This window comes from Parus major, chromosome 7 (assembly GCF_001522545.3).
Source record: "Parus major isolate Abel chromosome 7, Parus_major1.1, whole genome shotgun sequence".
Lineage (NCBI taxonomy): Eukaryota > Metazoa > Chordata > Aves > Passeriformes > Paridae > Parus > Parus major.
The window spans coordinates 28,100,436-28,122,227 of NC_031776.1; the positions used below are offsets into that span (position 1 = coordinate 28,100,436).

General features: G+C 45.2%; 1 protein-coding gene across 10 annotated transcripts in view; it reads left to right on the forward strand.

The window, feature by feature from the left end:
- KALRN (kalirin RhoGEF kinase) overlaps positions 1–21,792 on the forward strand; it is a 470,986-nt gene that overhangs the window by 442,204 nt on the left and 6,990 nt on the right. For 6 of the 10 annotated variants that reach the window (XM_019007391.2, XM_019007396.2, XM_019007397.2 and 3 more), the window contains 10 exons: positions 1,769–1,892; positions 3,237–3,296; positions 12,045–12,072; positions 12,508–12,679; positions 14,808–14,929; positions 16,027–16,158; positions 17,842–18,006; positions 18,877–18,955; positions 20,079–20,279; positions 20,933–21,071. In XM_019007391.2, the coding sequence (XP_018862936.1) occupies positions 1,769–1,892; positions 3,237–3,296; positions 12,045–12,072; positions 12,508–12,679; positions 14,808–14,929; positions 16,027–16,158; positions 17,842–18,006; positions 18,877–18,955; positions 20,079–20,279; positions 20,933–21,071 (1,222 nt within the window). Of the gene's footprint in view, positions 1–701; positions 721–1,768; positions 1,893–2,079; positions 3,197–3,236; positions 3,297–12,044; positions 12,073–12,507; positions 12,680–14,807; positions 14,930–16,026; positions 16,159–17,841; positions 18,007–18,876; positions 18,956–20,078; positions 20,280–20,932; positions 21,072–21,792 lie in introns of those variants that run through there. The other 4 variants (XM_033516123.1, XM_033516126.1, XM_033516125.1 and 1 more) reach the window with 4 other exon arrangements.

Below are 21,792 nucleotides of genomic sequence, written 5' to 3' on the forward strand. Positions count from 1 at the left end.
TGTTTCTAGACTCAAACCAGTAAAACAACCCTGAAAACAAAAAGATGCTTGAATAATAGGAGTCCTATGAGAAAAAATAACCTGGAGCTGTGCTATCTTTAGTCCTATCTGGTCTGCCAGATCACAGTGACTACCTAGTTTAAGTCATAAAACTGTTTCTTCTGTGACAAATATTGTACACAAAATATCTGGTCGATGCAGCAGTGTTGGCACCATAAATATTCATTATTCATTATATATTCATTATATAGATCAGGGAGCCCCATCTGCCATGTTCTTGACTCTTAAACATCCTAAGGGAAACGTAGCAGTCCTGAAGCGTTGGATAACTTCTCCTGCTCTGCAGTTGTCATTTGGACCTTGTTCAGAAATGCCCCAGTAGCAGTCAGCAGCTCGGGCCTGTCTGAGCCGTGCAGGGTGCTCTGGTGCTCCCTGTGCTCAGACACGACTGCCCGCACAGGCTGAGGTAGCGCACGCTCTGATCCTGGTGCCAAGAACAGTCGTCGTGACCCAGTTCAGTCTCGTGGCTGTGGCAGGGTTTGCTTGTTGTGTAACTGAGCTATTGTACAGCTCCCATCAGGTGCTGAGGTGACAGCAGGGAGCCTTTAGGAGTCAGGCAGTGTTCATGGGGGAGCGACGGCTGCGTGGGGCATCCTTTGGGTCCTACCTTGCTAACATACTGCGTTTTATTGGCATCACAGGTGATCCCTGGATTTCATACAACTTCCTTTGTAAAATGTATCAAGGTACTGTAGACGTGACATGTGCCAAACATTGGGCTTAAACATGCAAATCAAATTTGCATGACTTAAAGGTGGGCAGATGCTTTGAACCTGGACCCCAGCTCATCACACTGCTGTTTTGAGAGCTTTATGCTTTGGACAACATAACCCTCCCCAGATTCCCCCCCAACCTGCCCACTATTTAAACCAAATGAAATCCATACCAAGAACTGTTTTGGTTTTTTCTTATGTCTGCTTTGATATGCAATTCTCTTGTCAACACAGCATTGCTCTTACAAAAGGTGATAGTGGTCTTTTTTTTATTTTTTTCCAAGAATAAGGTCATAGGAGCAGGAGTAAGGGGTGAAAAATTTACTGGAAATGGTGCCTGCTGTGATGCTAGCCAAAACCCATGAGCTGACTGATGTCCTCTTTAGCTGGATTGGCACAGTCAAATGGGAAATTCTTGGTCTTGAGAGGCACAGCAGAGCTTGTAATTCTAGGAAATTACTTATCTCTTGGAAAATTAATAATGCAGCTCCTATTCAGCTGTTTGTGTTCTGAGCAACATGTAGTGAGCAACAACTTGAATTTCTTAATTTTCTTTTAATTTCCTATATGGAATAATCTATTAGGACCATTCTTATGTATTTGTTACACTGCTTTTAACCAACGAGACTGAGGACCAAGTTGGTCTTTTAAATGTAGCAAAATTAAAATAAATTTCTATTTGTGGCAATGCAAGACAAAATCCCCAAAACCAGATGACCAAGTTTGAGTTGCCTGTGCTTCCATCATGGACATTTTTTTCCTGCTCCATGCATTTAAACAGCAAGTGTGGCACAACATCTGCTTTGCAGAACTCTTTGGTTTGGTTTTTAACTTCAGCTCTCATTGCTGAGATTGAGACGGGCATATTGCCTGCCGGTGGCTTTCACCTTCTAGGGAATTGCAGTAATTGCAAATGTGGATGCTGGTTCCCCTTTCCAAAACCTTTCTTCCTGCTATGATTTGCCATTTGATTGCTGCGTTTTTTGGTACAACAGGAAGTCATGTTCATGGCATACCCTGCGCATGAGAAAGCGGGCGGAAAAGGAGAGCAGTGGCAAAAATGAAGCCAATGGGCCACGTAAATCCAAGGATATTCTGGGGAACAAAGTCTCTGTTAAAGTGAGTAAGGCCATCTGAAAGCTCTGTGCTGCTCTCCTGCTTCCCATCCTTTCCACCCCCTGTAGCATCCTCTCCTGAGAGAGGGAGGGGGTGGCAATTTTGAGTTTCGGTTTTGGTTTTTTTGGTTTTGTTGTATTTTTTTTTTTCAACTTCAGTTATCTTTTTTTTTTTTGTTCCTTTTTTGTAGTATCCATTTTAGCAGGATTTTTGCATGCAAGATAAAATGCAGTCTTTGTTTTTTGTTTTCTTTTTCCTGGCATCCCACATGCAAGTAAGTACTCCTCCTTAAGAAACCCAACTATACTCATGGTTAAATAACTTAAAATTGTGACACTAGTGATTTACTGACCTCTAATCTAGCCTAGTGCAGCTTCATCAGAGCAGCTGTAGCAGTGAGAAAGCCACTGGGTGAACCAATGGCCTTGCTGATGAGTTTTCTTTAGGCCAATATTTGACCAGATGTTAAGATAAGGGGCTCCCAGCCTGGGGATTCTTAAGGTTTTTGGTCTAGGGAGATGGTCTCAATGACCTTTTTCTTTCCATGTTATCAGACAGGGCAGAGATGCTGACTCTGTCTTGCCAGGAGGAAGGTCTTGTGTGTGTGTGTGTCTGTGTGTGTGTGTGTCTGTGTGTCTGCGTCTCTCTCTCTTTCTCTGAGATCTCCCAGTATGGAAAAGGTTGAGAACTGTGGGGTTAAGCTCCATCTTCTGCTCTGGGTGCCTGACTACTGTGCTCCAACTCAGAGGATCCATCCCTATAAACCGACCATGAGGCCTGCTCAGGACTAATCTGGGGCTTTCCCTCCCAACAGAGGCAAGCAAACACTTGTTGTGATTTTGACACAACCAAAGCCCGGCCTTGATTCAGGAAAGCACTTGAGCATGTCCTTTGGATACACCCCTCTCCAGGAGAGTCTATGATGAAGTGTTTTCCTTTGCAGAGGCTTTCTGTCTTACAAGCCTGGTGCAATAGCCCTGGCATGTGCAAAGGGAGGAACCCTGACACTGCATCCCGGGCGCCCTCTCACCCTCTGGACGAGGAAGGACTGGGCCCAAGGGAAGCAGCTGCTCCAGCATGGTGGCACAGTTCTTCCTCCTCTTGCTTCCTCCTCGTTTTCACTACCTGAACGAATTGCAGAATCACTGCTGCTTCTCTGGCAAAAGCATGTCTTTGCCTTTGCTTCCCTTGTTTTGTTGTCAGTTTGTTTTTCGTTTGTGTTTTAGGAGCATTTTCCCTACTGTTACCCATTTCCATGCTGCTCACAAGTGTGCTGCTCTGCCCTGACTAACCAGTCTTTATTCTAATCTCTTGTTCTCTTTCTTCCTCTTCATGCTGCCAAACAAGGAGACAAACAGCTCAGAGGAATCAGAGTGTGATGACCTTGACCCCAATACTAGTATGGAGGTAGAGACAATCATCCTTGTGATTATTTTTTCCCAAGAACGTGTCTGTTTTGAAATGCCTTTGTTGCTAGGGGAGTTGGTGGGTCTGTATTGCTCGCAGAAGTGTGTGCCAATTTAGTGTGAGTCACAAAAAGTATCAGTTCTGGTTTTGCCAAGCTTTGAACTGGACCCTGGGCTTCTTTTGTTGTGGGAGCGGTGGAGGGAGCTCAGTAACAAGCTCCTACTGAGCGGGGGGCTCACATTGCCACCCTCAGTCTCTGCTTCCCACCTGGGACCTCATTCCAGCAATAATGCAAGTGTGTCAGCTGCTGATAAATGTAGCACCTTTCTATATTAAAAACACTCCTTGCCCTGGCAATACATACTTGAGCTGCCAGTCAGGCCAAATGTTGTTGTACCACAACCAGCACTTCACCTACAAAATCAGAAAATACCTTTCCCTTTTCTCTTAGCAGAGTGGGAATTGCATTTCTGTCCAGGTACTGAAGGGGAATGGTAAAACCAGCTGAGTGAATGTTCCTATATCTCAAGCAAGGCTGATGAAGTTAGGTGGACCCAAATTATGCTGTGTTATGCCGCTGGTTTTCCATTGTGAAACCACCAGTTCTAGTGGAGTGCCTTGTTGAGAGAGCCTGAAAGAGCTTAAAATCATGCAGAGTTATGTGTCTGGTTCTCCTCAATTAAAATCTAGCAGGATCCTTTTTTTTTTCCTCCTGTTTATAGTGACCACACAAAGCATTTCTAAACATTTTTCCAAGGCTGAAAGAGGTTCCTGCTGAAACAGGCAAGGACATGGTTCAGAGAGATGGTGATCTTGTGGTGATGACAGGACAGGTCACTGAGAACAGAGATATCTGTGCCCTAGCAGATCTCCCAGACTTTGTCAGCCAGGCTGCACTACAAACATCCTGCAAAAGAAAGCTGATCTTCCTCCTGAAGGGAAAATAAAAAGAGAAAGAAGTGTATTGAGGTGCACCACCTATGCTGTTAACCTGAAAGCACGCTTTTATTTTAATTGTGTTGGGATGTGTACTAAAGGAGAGCTTTTGAGCCAGCTGACATCCTGGAGATTGAATGGTCCTCACCTCCAAAGCTGCATTATTCTCAGGAGTGTGTTTACATTTTCAAAGAGCATTTTTCCAGCCACAGGTAATATCTGGAAGTGTATGTATTTGTTATAAGGCAGTGCCCATTATTACACATGAGTCTGTGGAAGCTTTCACTCACTGAAAATTGCCCTGTGGAGAAACAAGTGGCTGAGATAAGGGTGCAGAGCTGGGTGAAAGTCACTGTTCTTTTGCAAAGGATTTCTGTGTTTTGACTTTGTTCAACAGGAGGAAAAACAAATGGTTTAACATTTCCAGCGGGAGGTATCTGAATCCTTGCATTGTCAGCATTTCTAGTCTTCCTGATGGCTTGATTTGTGTTTTTACCATGGTACAGTCTACTGCTCTGAAGTTCAGGAGAAAAAAAGTCTCTATTTAAACCAAAAGACACCAATGTGAAGTCTTAACTATGGTATTATTCTGCTATTGGGAGAATAACTGTGTGCCTTCTGTGTGACTGTTTACACTCAGAAAGCCCCATCCTGTATTTCCCAGGTCACTTACTGGAGGTGACAGTGCCACTGCACTGCAGACCCCAGAAGCCACAGTATTCCTCATGGCTTGGAAAGCTCAAGTTTGCTTCTGGCAAATGTCTCTGGGACTGAGCAAATATTTAAAATGGCAGAGGAAGAGAAAATAAGAGAACAATTGTGGGGGTGACTTACTAAGGTCACACTGCCCTGCAAGGAGCAGCACAGCCCTTGCTTTGTGCTGGTTTCAGAAAATCTGCAGCCAGGATTGAGTGTGATCATCTCGCTGGTCTGGTAAAAAATATTGGGGGGAAGGGATTGCTAATACCCAGTATAAACTAAATAAAGTCGTCTGGAGGGAGCAGAGCAAGGGCAGACTCATAAAATGCTGGTGAAGCCTTAGGAGAGGCCATGGGGAAGTCTGATCTGTAAAGGTTTAAGGTATTCACTGCTGGAAGCCACAATTGCTCTCCCTTTCCCTTTATTATGAGTGGTTTGATTTTCCTTTCCAAACGTGTTACAATAAATGGGCTATATTACAGCCCAGGAGGCCAAAGTCTTTTCTCAATAAATCAGAAGGCAAAACAAGCTAATTCCAACACCAGAGCCTGATCCAGGGCTTCATCGATCTTCTAGGCTTTGTCTGCTGGGCTTAGATAACTTAAACAGCTGTGCTGCCCCTCCAGCCCCACCTGTGTCTGCAGTGAACATCCACATCTCACCTGGTTTTGCTTTCCCTGCTCTGTGTGGAGTGGCCACCGATGAGTTCCCAGGGCAGCTGGAGAAACATGATGGCCCAAGGAGAGGGAACACCTGTCCTCACTCCTGGCCAGGCTTGTGAGGGGTTTTAGAGGTGCTGGGGGTGCTGGCAGAAGAGCTGTGTCCTGGCCAGCAACACTCAGGGTGCCTTTCCTGTGTCACTGAGGTGGAGTCATCACTACAGCCAGGTAATAACAGGGCCAGTCACCCCTGACATCCCTCTTCTTCCCATCGTGCATGAGAACGTGCACCCAGTGCTGGAACAGAGACAGCAGTCTCTAAAGGCAAAGCAGACACATTAATTACCTGGAAACATGGGTGCAATTTATCTCCACCCTATTTCCTGCCCAAGAAGTCAGTAAGCTGCTCATAGTACCCATGGAGTCCCACAGCTGCTATAGCCTTTCAGATCTCGCTTTGTTTGCTATTGATGAAATACCACAGTGGATTCCATTCAGTAGACTCCAGGTTTCTGGAAGCACTTTGCTTTTGTTTCAAGGGAATGCAAAAACAGAAAGAAATGTGGAAAACATATATTGTGAGAGCAGGAAACAAAATTCTGGGTGACTGTTTAAAAGAGCTAAAATTCCATTACTGGATTTTTGTTCATGCAGGCCTTTGAGAATTTCCTATTCATTGTAGCTTTGACTAGAAATAGCATCTCTTAGTGACTGGTTGCTTCTTTATTTTTTTCCCCTTTGTTTATTAATACGTAATGAGAGTGCATAAAGATGGAAATTAAGTTTGATTTCCCCCCCCCCCCCAGTTTTCTGCTTTGTGTGGTAGTCTCATAAAACAGAAGGCACAAACTCACCCATGAAGTATGTGAGTGTAGGAGCAGGCACTTAAGAGCCATGTGTAGCCATGTGAGTGACAGGAGTAACCTACACTTAAAAATGATCTGAGAATCTCTTTCCACATATCTGTAGTTCACAGGGACAGGCAACTCCACTTCTGGGAAGATGTATGCCCTTGTGAATCAGTAAATATCATCCACACCCAAGTCTGGGGTCCTGGACAAGTCTGGACAATGACACAACTAATTGTCCTACAATTCTGTGTTGTAACATCTCATGGGGTTGCAGCATTGCTGAGGAGGTCACAAGGCAGCTGTGCAGATCCCATCAGGAAACCTCCCTTGTCTAAAGGAATGTTCTTCCAGCAGTCAGAAGATCTGACTGAGTTAAACCTCACTAAATCCAGCAGCAGCTCCTGCCAGCTTTGGGATGGACCTCAGGTGTAGGGCTCTGACACAGCTCCAGACGTTTTGCACAGCCCCAGCTGCAGTGTCACAAGTGCTGTTGGTGACACACATCTGTCACTGAGCCCCTGGTGTCTGTTCCAGTGTCTCTGCTGTGCAAAGCAGAGATGAAGCCCAGACCAAGTCACTGGAAGTGCCATTAGTGAGCTGAGCTGTTGCCAAGGTACGTATGTTGGGCTTCCTAATCTGTTTCCTTCAGTTATGACATTCTAGCATGTCAAGAACTACTCAGAGACACCTAGACCATGATAAGCACTAGGAAACATCCACTGTAGAAGAATATTGTGTGAGCACCCCCACAGTCCACGTGGTTGAGTAATGTTTTGGTGGATGCAGTGCTGGCTCCAAGTCACCAGTCAGGGCAGGCCAAGAATTCTCGAGTGCTTTGTGCAAATGCCTTCACCCCCTGCCTGAGGCTGTCCACCTCCAGAGTGATCTCTTGGCAAAGTCTTACAATACTGTAAGAAAGCCTTTCCTGGCCTGTTAGCACAGTGTGAATGAGTACAATCCTGGGAGATTCCCTGGGTTTCCCTGGGGCTCCATAGGCAACACTGCTGTGCTGCTGCCCTGAGTGGCCAGGGCTTGCTGAGACAGACCAGGAAGGTGGCTCATCAGGTGTGACATAGCCTGAGCCAGCAGCACAGACATGGTGGATTAGCTTTTAGAAAATCAAGTGACCTACTTCATCTGCAGGAAGGTGTAGGGTGCTACAGCACAGTGCCAGGGACATCCCACAGATTCAGCCATGGAAACCACCAGCTATTAGGGCCAGGCAGCAAGAACATGAGGCAAGAGGGCTTCTGCTCTGCACAGATGTTGTACAGCATCTCTTGTGCCTTCCCCATCAGTCCCAAAGGCAGCTGAGCCCATCCACACTGGTGCCAGAAGGATCCTCCATCCCTGACAAAGGCTGATGTCATGGGATGCTTCAAGTTAGATGTCATTTTAAATTATATTTTCCCTTTGGTAGCCTCTGTCCATTTGTGGTGGAATCCTTATTTGCTCATTTAATCAAGAAATTTCTCTAGTTGTTTCTTTTTTGGAGGAGGGGAGGCTGGTGACACTGTGAGCCTGTCACCCTGAAGGTCTCAGTAAAATTATCCTAGACAAAGATAGCTGATAGATATTTTCCTAAAAATTAGAGTCCACCTAATTTATCTCTAATTAATTTCATTTTTTTCAGAGAATCATAATTTTTGGTTTTGACTGAGGTAGCAAGGAACATGCTGCTGACTCTGCTACCAGTATGAGCAAATGTGTCAGTATTGTATTTTAACTCGGTGACCGAGAGGTTCACAAAATGCTCAGCCGCTTGTCTTGGAGTGAACATGCCCTCTGCTGTTTAGGTGAAGCACCGACCTTGTTACAGAGGGCTTGGTTTGCAGACTATTCTTAGGCTTTGGGGGAAAAGTAATATTCTCACTCCTGGTTTTGATATGTTCCCTTAAAGTGGGATTGAAACATGGCACTGGAAAAAGCTGGTCATCTGCTGGGCCCTTCTGTGCAGTGCTGTGTCTGGGCTGGGTGTAATCCCTCCAAGGAAGGGGGATAGGCATGGCAAGGACTCCCTGCAATGGAGAAACAAACCCTGGCCGAGGTGAGAACCCTCTCAGGCAGCCAAGCTGTGTTTGCAGAGTGTTTGGGGACTGGCCATTGGTGGCAGGATGGCTTCTCCCTCCCCCTCAGATAAAGAAGGTGTGCACAAGTGAAAGATAAGATCATGCTAAGAATTAGGGCAGTTAGAGTCGCTTTGCAAACCGGCCTTACAGCTACTGCAGATGTCTTTCTATCCTTATAACATGAGCTTAACAGACCAGGAAAAATACTGCAGAATATGGAGTTGCTGGAGAAGCACCCATGCTGCTTTGCTAAAGCTTGACTGTTAAGTTTCACTTAATTGACCTAGATGCAGGTCACTTAGATCCCTGCAGGTGCCCAAAGGCATTCAAGTTCATGTCTTATGTGTCTTCTTGGTCTGAGCCCTGAAACAGCACAGGCTGGAAGAGGGAGAAGCAAGGTCTATTTCTGGCTTTTCATTCAATAGCCCTGACCTGTCCTCACATTCCTTTATCTCACCCCCCTCCCTCCAGCTGCCTGGCTTTGCCTGGTCAGTGCTAGACCCCACATTACTTGAACAGAGAACATTTCATGTTCTGCCTTTTGTTACCTTGCATAGGATTTCCATTTTCAGATGTCATTGTACAGGAAACAAACTCTCCTGGACACAGAGGGGAGAAACTTTCACCTGTTCTGGGCCATGCAACAAGTATTTCACCCAATTAAAAAAAAAATATATATATATATATACCTCATCTCGATTAAAATTATGTTTCAAGGAAAAGGAGCACATCTGTGTTTCTTACGTGCACTGTGAACTAAGTTTGATGCCCTTAGGGTTTGTGTTTGCATGGTGTGGACTGACACTGAAGCTGCAGTGAGAAGTTCTTGTGTTGGGTGGTGCCATCCCCATGAGCTTGTCCTCTCACAGCCAGACTGGCAGCCACACTCTGGTGCAGGAGGTGTTTGCTGGGATCTGTTCAGGCAGCCCAGGTGCTCAGCTGAGGGCTGGGCTGTGAGATCCTCATTCAAACTGCTGCAGACTGTGTGGGCAAGTGCATCCACAAGGGGATCCAGCCCTGGCACCAGCAGGAGGCTGTGTGGAGAAGCAGTACATGAGCTCCTATCCTCTGAGGGCAGTGAGAGCAATCTCTGGGAGCTCCCCTTCTCCACCCCCAGGGATTACAGACCTATTTGGCAAATGAAGACATTGTCTCCAAAGGTCTTGCACTTAATCTAGAAGGACTCTATGGAGGCTCCTGCCATCCAGCCATAGCCCAGGAACCTGGCCAGCCTGCAGGGAGAGGCAGCAGAACCCCAGGGCCTGGGAGCACATGAATCACCAAGCCAGCCCCTGGCTGCAAATCGGGCTGTGAACCTTTCCTTTCCCATTCCTGCCCTTCTCACCCCATATTTGATGCTGTCCTTCAAAGCAGAAGGAATCCCATTCATTAATAAGGTGGTGTATTAAATCACTTAAATGTTCTCGTGCAGAGAGGCTTTTACTTTTGTCTAAGCTTCCAGCAGGCTAAAACTGTGATGTGGCTGTGGGGGTGTTGCTAGGTACCATTTGATTAATTAACAGATGAAGTTTTGGGAAAGAAAATGTAAATTTTACCCACAGACTCTTCCAATAGTAGGTAGCAGTGATAATTTTCTTTCTTTTATTCCCATGGTGAGGCAATGAAAAAAAAAAATGGTAAGGCAATTATTATAAATTATTGTACTTTGGAAGTCACTAGAAATGAAGAATTATTTATTTATAGGGATATCTGTTACATTCATCATTGTAGTTGCATCTTCTAATGAATCCTTTAGAGTCATAAAATTAATATAAAGTGTTAATGAGTGTTTCTTTCTCCTGATCTCTAATCCTACAGGGATGGAGATCAGTGAATAATAAGGGAATTTAGTGCATGCTGCAGGGAAGGAAGGGGAGAGCTATGGAAAATGGATATTTCAGTTAAGCCAAATACCACAAAAATGAAGATGTATGTGCAAATGAACTAATGCCTGGGGTTACTTATCTGAAAAGTAGATGGTGTCTGTGAGTGAAAGTGGCAATGGTTATGGTTATCCACAAAACAGCTTTTTCTTCCTTTGCTGTGTTGTGTGAAAGATACAACTAAATCACAAAGAGCCATCTCTCTTTTTTTCACATGCACAGACAGGACAGAGGATGTTTTCCATCCAGTACCCCATTGTGCCACAATTTCTTCCTGTCTGCAGCATCCAGGGGGCTGTGTGTGGGTCCTGGACCCAGTGGGGCAGCAGCAGCTGCTCCCTGAGCCCCTGGGCTGGCAGGTCCATGTGCTGGTGCTGGCAGTGCCCAGCTGCACCCTTCAGAGGGGCTCTGTGCTTTCCATGCTATGCCTGGGGTTTTGTGGTGGTGCCACGGGAAAACAAACCCTGAGGTCTCAGTGTGGGGCTGTAAAGAAAGGCTATGAAACCAAAATGAATGTGCCCGAACGCCTCCTTGAATGGCACCCTGAGCCATCAACCTTGGGAATCTATTTATAAAGCCAAAATGTAAATATAAATCTTGAAGATGTATCTACTTTATTTTGAAGGGTTATTGCTTCTGTTTTGTGGCCTGGTTTCTGAGCCTCTGCAAAAACTTCCTATCAGTTTTGGCAGGCCATGAATTAGGTCACTGCTTCATTGGCATCTTCCAAAATAGCTCAGAAATAAATAGTAAGATATTTAAGATGAGATAAACCACATTGGTGTTTATGGTGCTTAAACGTGAAATTATTAGATTGAATTTGAATAACAAGGCCTTATGAGATTATTAGAACAGTTAATGAGGCTAAAACCTCTATACTGTTGTACAACACAATGTAGTTAGCATCGATTCTATAAGAACTCAGTGGCATTGTCTTTGCTTTTTCCACCTTTGCTTCCGGAGTTACATTGGCACACAGACCACAGAGTAACAGTAGCTTTTCAAGTCTTTGCTGACTTGGTCAGTTAACTAGTTAGATAAAATAACCCTTAGTTATCCAAACCTTTCAAGCTGGAAAGTTTCCAGCAGTCCAATTAAATGAGTGAATTTTCACTCATGTTAATAGACCAAGAATTGTTGCAGGACTGATCCTTGACAGTGGGAAAAATGAAGTATTTATAGTCTAGTGCTTTACCTTTTTTCTCCTGAAGCTGAGCACAAGTTAAAAGACATTTCCTCAGACCTGGTTAGTGGCCAGAGTGCTGGTGGCATGCTCCAGGTGTGTGGTGACTGCAGGTGCTGTGTGACACAGGTCTGGAGCTGGGCACAGGGGATGCACAACCACCCTGGGAAGAGTTAATGGCTTTGTCATTATCACATAGCAAAGAGGAAGCACGTCTACCCTCCTCAGCCTTGGTGCTGTGCCTGTTATATTTGATGCTTTATCAGGGTTCAAGAAGTCATAGCTTTCCTTTACTTTCCCACATGTGTTGTCACTAGAGTTTGCTGCACCTGCTGCTTGTAAAAGGTGCTTGTTACCTCTGCAGCACTTTTGTAGTTCTGGTCAGAATCACCACGGGGCCTTGTGAAAACAGATGTCTCTTTGTCACTGTCTAGGAAATAAATGCTTGTATCTCTTTGTATTTTTCAGATAATCAACCCCAATTTCATCCAAGAAGGTGAGTTAAGGACAGCTGTGCTGCAGTTGTGATTTACTCTGGTGCCACAGCATGCTCTGCACTTACCAGCATTTGCAGCAAAGGCTGCTCAGTCCCCAGGCAGAGCAGGCTTCCTGCTGGCTGCTCGGCTCAGACAGCCTGGGGCCACAGGCCAGGCTGAAGCCCTCAAACCTGCCCTCTCAAAACCTCATCCACCTGCCAGAGCACAGGGCTGGAGAATGGATACTCCCTCCTACCTCCTTCTCTGAGCTGCAGACAGCTGGCTTTTACTGGAGGGCAGTTTCAACGACATAATCCCAAGATTCCCACCTGTTTGGGACCCAGATCCCATAGTTCATCCTATGATGTATTCTCTAGCCTTGTATGACTCTAGACATCCTCACCTGAATATTAAAGGAGGTGTTGTGTGTGTGTGTCCCCATTGTTTTTTTATAGTGGCTCCAGAGTTTCTTGTGCCATTAGTGGACATCACCTGCCTGCTGGGGGACACAGTGATGCTGCAGTGCAAAGTCTGTGGGCGACCCAAACCAACTATAACCTGGAAAGGACCAGACCAAAACATTCTGGACAATGACAACAGCACAGCCACTTACACAGTGTCATCCTGGTAAGGTTTTGCCTGTGGATCCCAACAGAGCTGGTCCTGATGGGCTTGTTACCCTCAAATATGGCACCAGTCTGGCTACAAGACTCATTAGGATGCAGTTAATTAAGCCTGGCATGGCATGGCATGGCATGGCATGTCAGCATATCAGTGTGGCAAACATTGGCTGGAAAGGGTCAGACTTCAGGTCTGGGGTTGCTGTATTTGTCTCCCAAGCTGATGTTGGGTATATTCCCCAAATGCTGCTGGCAGACGTGAGCTCGCTCCAGTTGACTTCCTGAGCCAGCTGCAAGCCAGAAGCCAGAATTCTTACAACCTGTTAGTTTGGCTAGTATTGCCTCTGCTTCTCTGCTTGAGTTTGGTGCCTTAATCAAGGCAGGGCAGAGCAAGCCTTCACCAGCTTGCAATACCCCTATCACTGGGCATTTTCTGATCTTATTGGCAGTGGTGGGGTTGCATTTTTCCTGAGCCTTTCCTCAGCTGTTCCTAAAAAAGCCCACATCTGCTCCTGGGAAGGCTACATCTGGCTGTGTTTGGACAGAAAGTTGCTTGTCATAATGTCCCTGGCTTGGATAGCAGAGAGGAAAACTATCTTTACAACAAGCACTGGGAAGATTCAGAAGGATCTGGAGTTGAATTCAGGTCAGGTAACAGTCTGCTGCTGGATGCTCATCTGCAGCTTATATAAGCCAAACTGCAGTGGAAATCTCCAGGAGGCAATCTTTCATTTGAACTTTTCAGCACTTCTGGCTCAGGCTGAAATGAATCCAGGGAGTACAAAGTCACTGAAAGTGAAAAAAGAACAGTAAGAGAGAAGGGATTTTACATATTCAATAAAAAAGCCCCTTACATCTGATCAAGAGTTTCCTTCAGAGACCACTGGCTTGTGAAGCTGCCCCAGAGCATCCAAAATTGTCTTTAGCTATTGTTCCGTAGATCTCCTACTGCCTTATCTTGAGCCTCTGTCTGGGCTTGGGATGGGGGGATATTTCCATACAGGGTTCTGGTTTCCATCACAATCCTCTTCCTGCTGGCTCCCTGTGCACTATCAGCACTTGTATTGTCTTGTTACTCAAATAATCTTTCCAGTGAAGACACTGCCTGCCAAGCAGAGGCCCAGCAGATCAGTGGCTTTTACAGATCTTGCTGGCACAAGTGTGTGGATTTCAGGGAGAGGGGATATTTCTGTCCTGTTTTAAACCAGCACAGTCAGACCAGCAAAAGCTGCACAGTCCAGACAGTTATCCCAGCAAACATGTCTGTCTGCAGTACCCAAAAGATTAAGCATTCAAGAACTAGCCTACTTTTGCCATCAAGGAAACTTATTGTTAGCTAAGCTGGGTCCAGTACAGCTAAAACAGTTACACAAGCAAAATCCTTTAATTCAGGCCAGCTCCCTCAAATTTCATTTTGCAGACTGAAGTGTGCAAACAGCAGTGACTATGAACAGACCTGCTATAAATTCATGAGACTGCACAGAGCTGTTTATTTTCTCAGATTGGCACAAAAACTGAGTGTATCTCATGAACTCAGTGCTGTGCTCTTTATCCCTGGCTTTTATGAGATGTCCAGTCTTCCAACTGGGGCCCTGGCAACAGCATCAGATCAATGCCACATGCTCCAGGAGTGTGAAGTTCCCTAGAAATGTCACCCTGTGTTGTGTGACTGCTTCCTGCATCTGTGGGAAGCCCAGTTTGTCTGGTCTGTGTTGGACTTCACTGCAGAGGCACAGCAGCTCACCATCTCCCATGACTGGAAAGATCTTCACTGGTAAATCTTCCCAGATATATCAAGTCTAAGCATCCAGCTCTGGACAAGGACAGGCAATGTTCAGCTCCTGGACTGCTTGCTGCTTGAGTGATCCTTCACATCTCTTCCTAGACCACAACAGACATGAGAATTTGCCTGGCAGGCAATTCAGACCAAAGGTTTGCTCTAAGGTTTCATTAACAGCTAAACCTGACATATGAGGGGATTGTAGTTGGGCACCAAATTGCTGGAGGGATGTTCCTTCAAATGTGTTAACAGGACTTGTGTGCACGTGTGTTTGTAATGAGGCAGGACAGGAACTATATAAAAACCATTAGCAAGTGAAGCAGTGTTTTATAATTTGGGCTTCCTGCATCTACAGTGACTCAGGAGAGCTCACCTTGAAGATCTGCAACCTGATGCCTCAGGACAGCGGCATCTACACCTGTGTGGCAACCAATGAACATGGAACGGCATCAACCTCTGCAACCATCAAAGTGCAAGGTAGCACATCTGACCTTAACACACAGGATGTTTCCTGTGTGTGGTCCCTTGGGGGCTGGGAATACACAGGAACAGCCCATGCAGAGGCACAGATGTGGAGCTGTGCCAGGTGAATTGAGATGTTAAAAGTCGTACAACCATTCCTCAGCCACAACTCCCACTGATGGCTGAAGGCTTTGCATACTCCTTGTGCTTGATTAATTCATCTGACCATAAATATCACATTTGGGAAATGAAAATGCACTGGCACTGGTTCAGCTCCTGCATCCTGCTCCTTGTGCTGCTTCCCAGGAGCTCAGTAAGGCCAGCCAGGGGAAACTCAGCTCCCTCAGGCAGCCGAGTCCCTGGGGAAATGATGCCCCAGCTGATTGCAGGAAGCTCTGGGCTTCAGAACCTGCCTGGAGTGGGAGGAACTGGGATCCAGTGGCATCAACTGCCTGCCTCTCCTTCTCTTTAAGGGACAAAGGAGGTGAGAGTAAGATTTAGCCTGGGTGAAACTGTTCTTTGGGAATTCAACTTGGAGACATGTCTCCAAGCCTGAATTCTCAGCACTGTAATTACTGACCCATCAAATTGGAATGAATATAGAATAATGAGGTGATGCTCATTGCCTCCAGCTCTGAGAAGGGATTTGTTAGCACTAGAGATGAGATGCCAGCTGTGTTGAAGGGGATGGTCCAGAGATGAATGTCTAACTGGAGAATTACAGATGCAGCAATGTCACGAGCATTTAAAATTTTGTTTGGCCTTGCAAACCACCCTAGAGATCCAATTTCCCCAATTTATCCAAGCAAGTCAGTGGCTGCACTAACTATTCCTCTGCTGAAAGGAGCTCTGAGCAAAGCACAGAAGGATTACTGGTCGTTTGTCAATCTGCTCCCAGGCACACAAAGCACCCTACACACAGAAGAATTCTGAGTGCCTTGCTTGTGTCAGTTTTGGGCATTCAGTGGTAACTGACTCCTCACCTGCTGCTTAGTTAAGCCACTCTACAAGGTGCAGCTGTCCTGTAGTGACTTGATACACCTGATCTTCATAATAAAGCACTAGTAGTTGCTGTTGTGAAGCTGGATTTGGTGTTGTTTCCCCTTCCCAAGGTGTGCCAGCTGCCCCAAACCGCCCCATTGCTCAGGAGAGAAGCTGCACCTCTGTGATCCTACGCTGGCTACCCCCAACCAGTACAGGCAATTGCACCATTTCAGGCTACACTGTGGAGTACAGAGAAGAAGGTAAGTGGTGTGAGCTGGCTGTGGGAGTGAGAACATGGTAAGTTTCCTTTATGGCACAACAGGTCCCAAAAGCATTCTTGTCACCACTGTCATGCCACTAATTGTAGCTTACAGATCCCAAAGTCTAAGGGAGAAAGAAGCCCTTCTATCATCCAGTCCAGCCTTTCATATATTACAGACCCTTCTGTTTCCTCTGGTCACTTATGACGGGTAAAGTGTGTTGAGATGAAACGTATCCATCACTAAGGCATCTTTTTATCATTTGCATTTTCCCACCATCCTTTCTGGTGGGTGCTTCCCAGAAATCAAAATCAAATCAGCCTCATTATTTTTTTCAACAGGATAAATTTGCAGATCCCTGCATAGTTTTCAAGCTCACCTCTGAAATCCATTTGGTTTCAAATCAAACCATTCTTTTTCCCTGAAGAATTAGCTATATATTAAATGCACTGTTTTCCCAATATGCACAGGCATGTGCTCTTGAAAAGGGCATTTGAAATTATTCAGAACCCTTTTTGCATTCTTTCTGCAAGGTATGAGGGTCACTGGGCAGTAAACATTGCCTTAAATATATGGCCTCTGGTTTTTCCCCTTCCTTCTTCAAAAAACCCTACCCCATTTTACTAAGTGTGTAAATCTAATCACTCCATCATACTGATGCCTAGAACTAGGAAAAGTCCTAGTGAATATTTTCCCTTGACCCACACTATGCCATCAGTGTGACTGGCATTTTTATAAAAGAATAAAAGTTCCTTTATTAAGAACAACCACCAAAACAAACATCAAAAAATCCCCAGCAGTGTTTTCAGTATTCCTCCCACTTCAAAGGTAAAACTGACTCTTGTAAAACCAACCATGACCTTGTGACCTGGCAATCAGAACTTGTCCACTGGACACACAAAATAATTGGGTCATGGTAAATAATGTAAAGGTAAAAGGCCCTGAGCTTACTAAAATAAGATAAAATTTTATGTATTTTTGAAGAAATCTCCATCTCACAGAGCTCTGTGTTCCAGGGGTCCTTTTCTGTTCTCTGACCCAGTAAATGATGAGTAAAACAGGTTAGGCAGTGGCTGGGTTTGATAGCAGCAGAAACACATGACAGAATCACACATTTCTTTGCTGCAATTCTGCTCATCTGCAAGCTGCCTGTGTTAAGCCTCAGAAAGATTGTTCTCCTCCTGCAGCTTTCACCATAGCCACCACATCTTCATCAATCAGCACTGGGATTGCACTCATGCCCTGTCTCAGCTTCATCTCCCTTGCCCATAGTTTTGGGTTTTTTTGCAGTATTTCTGCTACTGTTTCTATCATAGCAGAGCTGTCATCAAATCAGCCCTCCACTTCTGTCTTATCACACTGCCCTGAGACATTGCTTGTAGCACACAGCTACAGTGCTGGAGAGATCAGCTTGTCCCTGGGCTGAGCTTTTTCCATCATTATCAGCCAACTGAGGGGCATTTCCTTCTTTTCTCAAGTAGCCAGATGGGAAGGTGGTGGCAACACAAAATAGCTTCCTGTGACCCATTTCTGGTTTAACAGTCTGTTGTAACACTGCCTGTTAAAAACCCTGTAGGTTTTACCCTCGCAGAGTTCTACCTAAGATGGGCAGAGAAGGCCTCAGCCCTGAGCTCACACAGCGAGTGTTTCCCTCAGCTGCCCTTCTGTCCCTCTGTCCAACAGGCTCACAGGTCTGGCAGCAGTCAGTAGCCTCCACTTTGGACACGTACCTCGTCATTGAGGACCTGTCCCCAGGCTGCCAGTACCAGTTCCGAGTGAGTGCCAGCAATCCCTGGGGGATCAGCTTGCCCAGCGACCCGTCCGAGTTCGTGAGGCTCCCCGAGTACGGTGAGTGAGCGCTGCAGGGATGGACCGATGCATACCGGGATCCACCTGTGCTCTGCATGGCTAGTTTTGAGGGGTCCTGATAAAAACAGGGATCCTGGGCCAACTAGGATACAAAAAAAAGCCTGGGAGATGCTCAGAGCCAACTCCTGGCCGCAGAAAGGATTTTTGTGTCTTCACCTCCATCCAGGCTCAGAGCCTGCCTCTGCCACAGAGGCTATTGCAGATTCCGAGCACGTCCCTGCTTTCTAGCCCAAGACTATTTCTTGTCTTTATCTCTGCCCAATGGGCTCCATGTCCTGGCTGGTGTCTGTCCTGCGTTTCCAGCAATGCCAGCAGCACCTGCAGCTTCTGCTGGGCAGCCCATATGGGGGCTGCAATTCCACTTGCAAAACATCCCTCCTTGAGCAATGCAGCTGGAACAGGAATGCTGTGATGGAGGCAATTCCCAAGCACTCGGGGCTGCAGGAGTTTGGGGCACAGCTCACTCTTAAGTGCTGTGACCAGAGCCCACTTATCCCCATGTTGTAGCAGCCCTGGTGTGTAAATACGTGTGTGACTAGCTTGGGCAGCCAGTGCTGGATGGAGCAAGAGCTCACACAGCATAGCTCTACCCCTTGTCTCTGTAGCCCTTTTCAGCCCAAAACTGCAAGGACATATTTGAGTCCCCCTTATCCTTTCCCTGGTGAGCTCTGGCATTTAGTGGTCCAACCCACTGGAGCTGTGCCTGGGCAGTATGAAACTGGATTCCTAGTGATAATGTTTCCTGTCTTAATAATGTAGTCTTGCATTATTCTCAGATATGCTCTTTATAGTCCACAGCAAACTGTATTTAACTTTATACCTTCTTGAATGTTCTTTGTTCTCTCAAAGATTCTGCTGCTGATGGTGCCACTGTTTCATGGAAGGAAAACTTTGACCTTGCTTATGCAGAGCTGCATGAGATTGGGAGGTAATATTAACCCTGCTTATCACTGCAATAAAACACTCTAACAGTGGCTTGAAGCATTTTCCTTGGTGAGGAGTTTAGGTTACGTTTGTAGTTAGGGCTGCTCCTTTCAAAGAGCATTGCATATCCGATACTGATGAGAATACTGACTAAATTCTGTTTTCCAAGCTAAGTTCTGATTTGAGAATTGCAGACTGGCAAACTGGTGAGCAATTAGGCAGACAAATCTCTGGCAGTTGGTATCTTCTCTGTCATCTCTGATTTGAGGTCCTGTTTTGAAGTCATGACAATTTACTGGTTCTGGATAAGCTTAACCACAAAGACCGAGTTTGCCAAAACACTTGGGCATGTGACTTACTTATCTTTGCTGATTGGGAGGGTGAGTTGAACAGAGCCTAAAGAGGAGTGGCACATATTGTCAGTCCTTGGTGCTCTCCACAGATAACAGATAAGGGACATGCAAATAATTCAGGTTAATGCAATTATTTCATCAGCTCAGATGTCACAGAAAATTCTGGGGCTGAAAGGACAGAAGTCCCTCTGGTTCTGTAGAAAACAGGGATGCTATTACTGAGAGCTCAAGTTCAGCACATGGTTTCACTGGGTAGTTTTACTTTCAGGAATGGTACTATGGTCTGTATGAGTTTCCTAAATGCTCTCCTGATAGCTTTTTTCTTAATTTCTTACTGTGTGTCTGAAAAAAATGGTAGGCCAGTGATTATATTACAAGGCTTTTCTTTTAGTTGTTTGAGAAAGTTTGGTCTCTTTAATAAAGCAGCTGGAGAAGGGAGACCCACAGCTAAAATAAAAGGAGATAGAACCTGTAAAAGTGGCAGCAAATTGAACCCAGGGGAGGTTGTTAGAGGATATCAGTATGGCTGCACAAAGCAAAGTGACACCATTTGCTCTCAGTGTTTGCTAATCCCCAAAGAATCTCTACTCAGGGTAAGAGATGGAGGGCCTTTGTTGGAAAAGGTTATGATCAACTTGTTAAATCTGATGCCTTGTGAAATATTAATGGGATGAATCAAAAAAACCTTCGAAAATCACTCTGCTATTGTGCTAAAAACTAGGCATGATTTATTCATGAGGCCACCTCATTATGCTGTTTTCTTTATAATTTCAGGGGTCGATTCTCCATAGTAAAGAAATGTGTCCACAAAGCCACCCGGAAAGATGTTGCTGTAAAATTCATTAGTAAAAAAATGAAAAAGAAAGAGCAGGCAGCACATGAAGCAGCTTTGTTACAACACTTACAGCATCCTCAGTACATCACTATCCATGATACCTACGAGTCTCCAACTTCTTACATCTTAGTTTTGGAACTGTAAGTAAGCGGAGCTTGGGTTCAAGTGTCTGAATCACAGCCCTGTTAAAGCCAAGCATAAAGATCACCCTGAGTTCATTTTATTGATTTTATTGATTGAGATGTCAAATGAAATAGCCATTTTCTGCAGAGTTTCCACTGCCTTTTCTTTACAGTAAGTAAGATTATGAGGGACAAAACTGCTTTCTAAAGTATATTTGGCCAATTTGATTGTTTGTTTGTACAGATAAATAAGCTAGGTGGAAAACTTTTATTGGGTTAGTTTTCCCACAGAAAATATTACCAGCTGAAAATGTCAGTGATTTTTTTTCTGCATTATGTAACTAGCTCTATAAATAAATAGATGAATCCAAATAATTAAGAAGTTCTGATTCCAAAGGAATTGTCTCTGTCTATTGAATCCTTAAGCAAATGAGTTTACTTTAAGACTGTTGCTAAATTTGTCAAGAACTGGCAATAACAATTGAAGATTAATCATTCTACCACTTCCATGTGGTATCTTGAGATATCATTAAATACTCATCAGATCTTGCATTTTGTTTTCCTCCCTTTTCTAGGTCACAAAGTTTCCATTGTAATTTTTTTTTCAGATACTTAAGTCTTCCTAGAGATGCCATGTGATATTTCATGCTCAGGGTTTGGTTTGTTTGTAGGATGGATGATGGTCGTCTCTTAGATTATCTGATGAACCACGATGAACTTATGGAGGAAAAGGTGGCGTTCTATATAAGAGACACAATGGAAGCCTTGCAGTACCTCCACAACTGCAGAGTGGCTCACTTGGACATAAAGGTAGGAACAAATGAGAATGATGCTGTTATTCTGTGCCCTGGAACAGAGTTCCCAGCTGTGCAGCCTGGGAGGAGGTGCAGCCTGTACCCCACGGAGATGATCAGTAAATGGACAAGCTGCTGGCCAGAGAAAGGAGTTACTGACATGCAGCACCAGGTCTTTGCCCTCACACAAGAAATGCACCTTTTCCCTTGATTCACTGGTTTGTTCCCAAGGGCTTTCTGGATTTAATGAAGGAGAACCAGGATGTCTGAGAGACAAGAGTGAGATCTCACTAGCACCTGTCTGAAGGGAAACCATGAGTAATTCTGTGGAGTATGGTTTGGGCTCACACTGTACCAACTCAGCCACCAACCTTCCTGAGCAGAGCTGGCTTGTGCCAGGCTGGCAGGGGCAAAGGAAAAGGAAAGCTGTACCCTACATTGTGCTGCAGAGCCTGAGAGGGGAACTGTGAGGGAAATACACCCAGGGAAGGGTTCAGAGGAAGAACAAAGGACAAGTGGCACTGTGGAGATGAAATTGGGGTATTCTCTAACCTCACACCAGTACAGCTCGTACCTGCTTTTGTGAGCACACATGGCAGGAGGCACTGTGCTGTCCTGGATTTGGCATTGTGCTCTTGTCCTCCCCAGCATCCCAGTTATCTTGGATGACAGAATTAGCCATTCATGGTGTGATCAAGTGTTTCAAGTTTTGTGATCTGTAACATTGATTCTGGTTG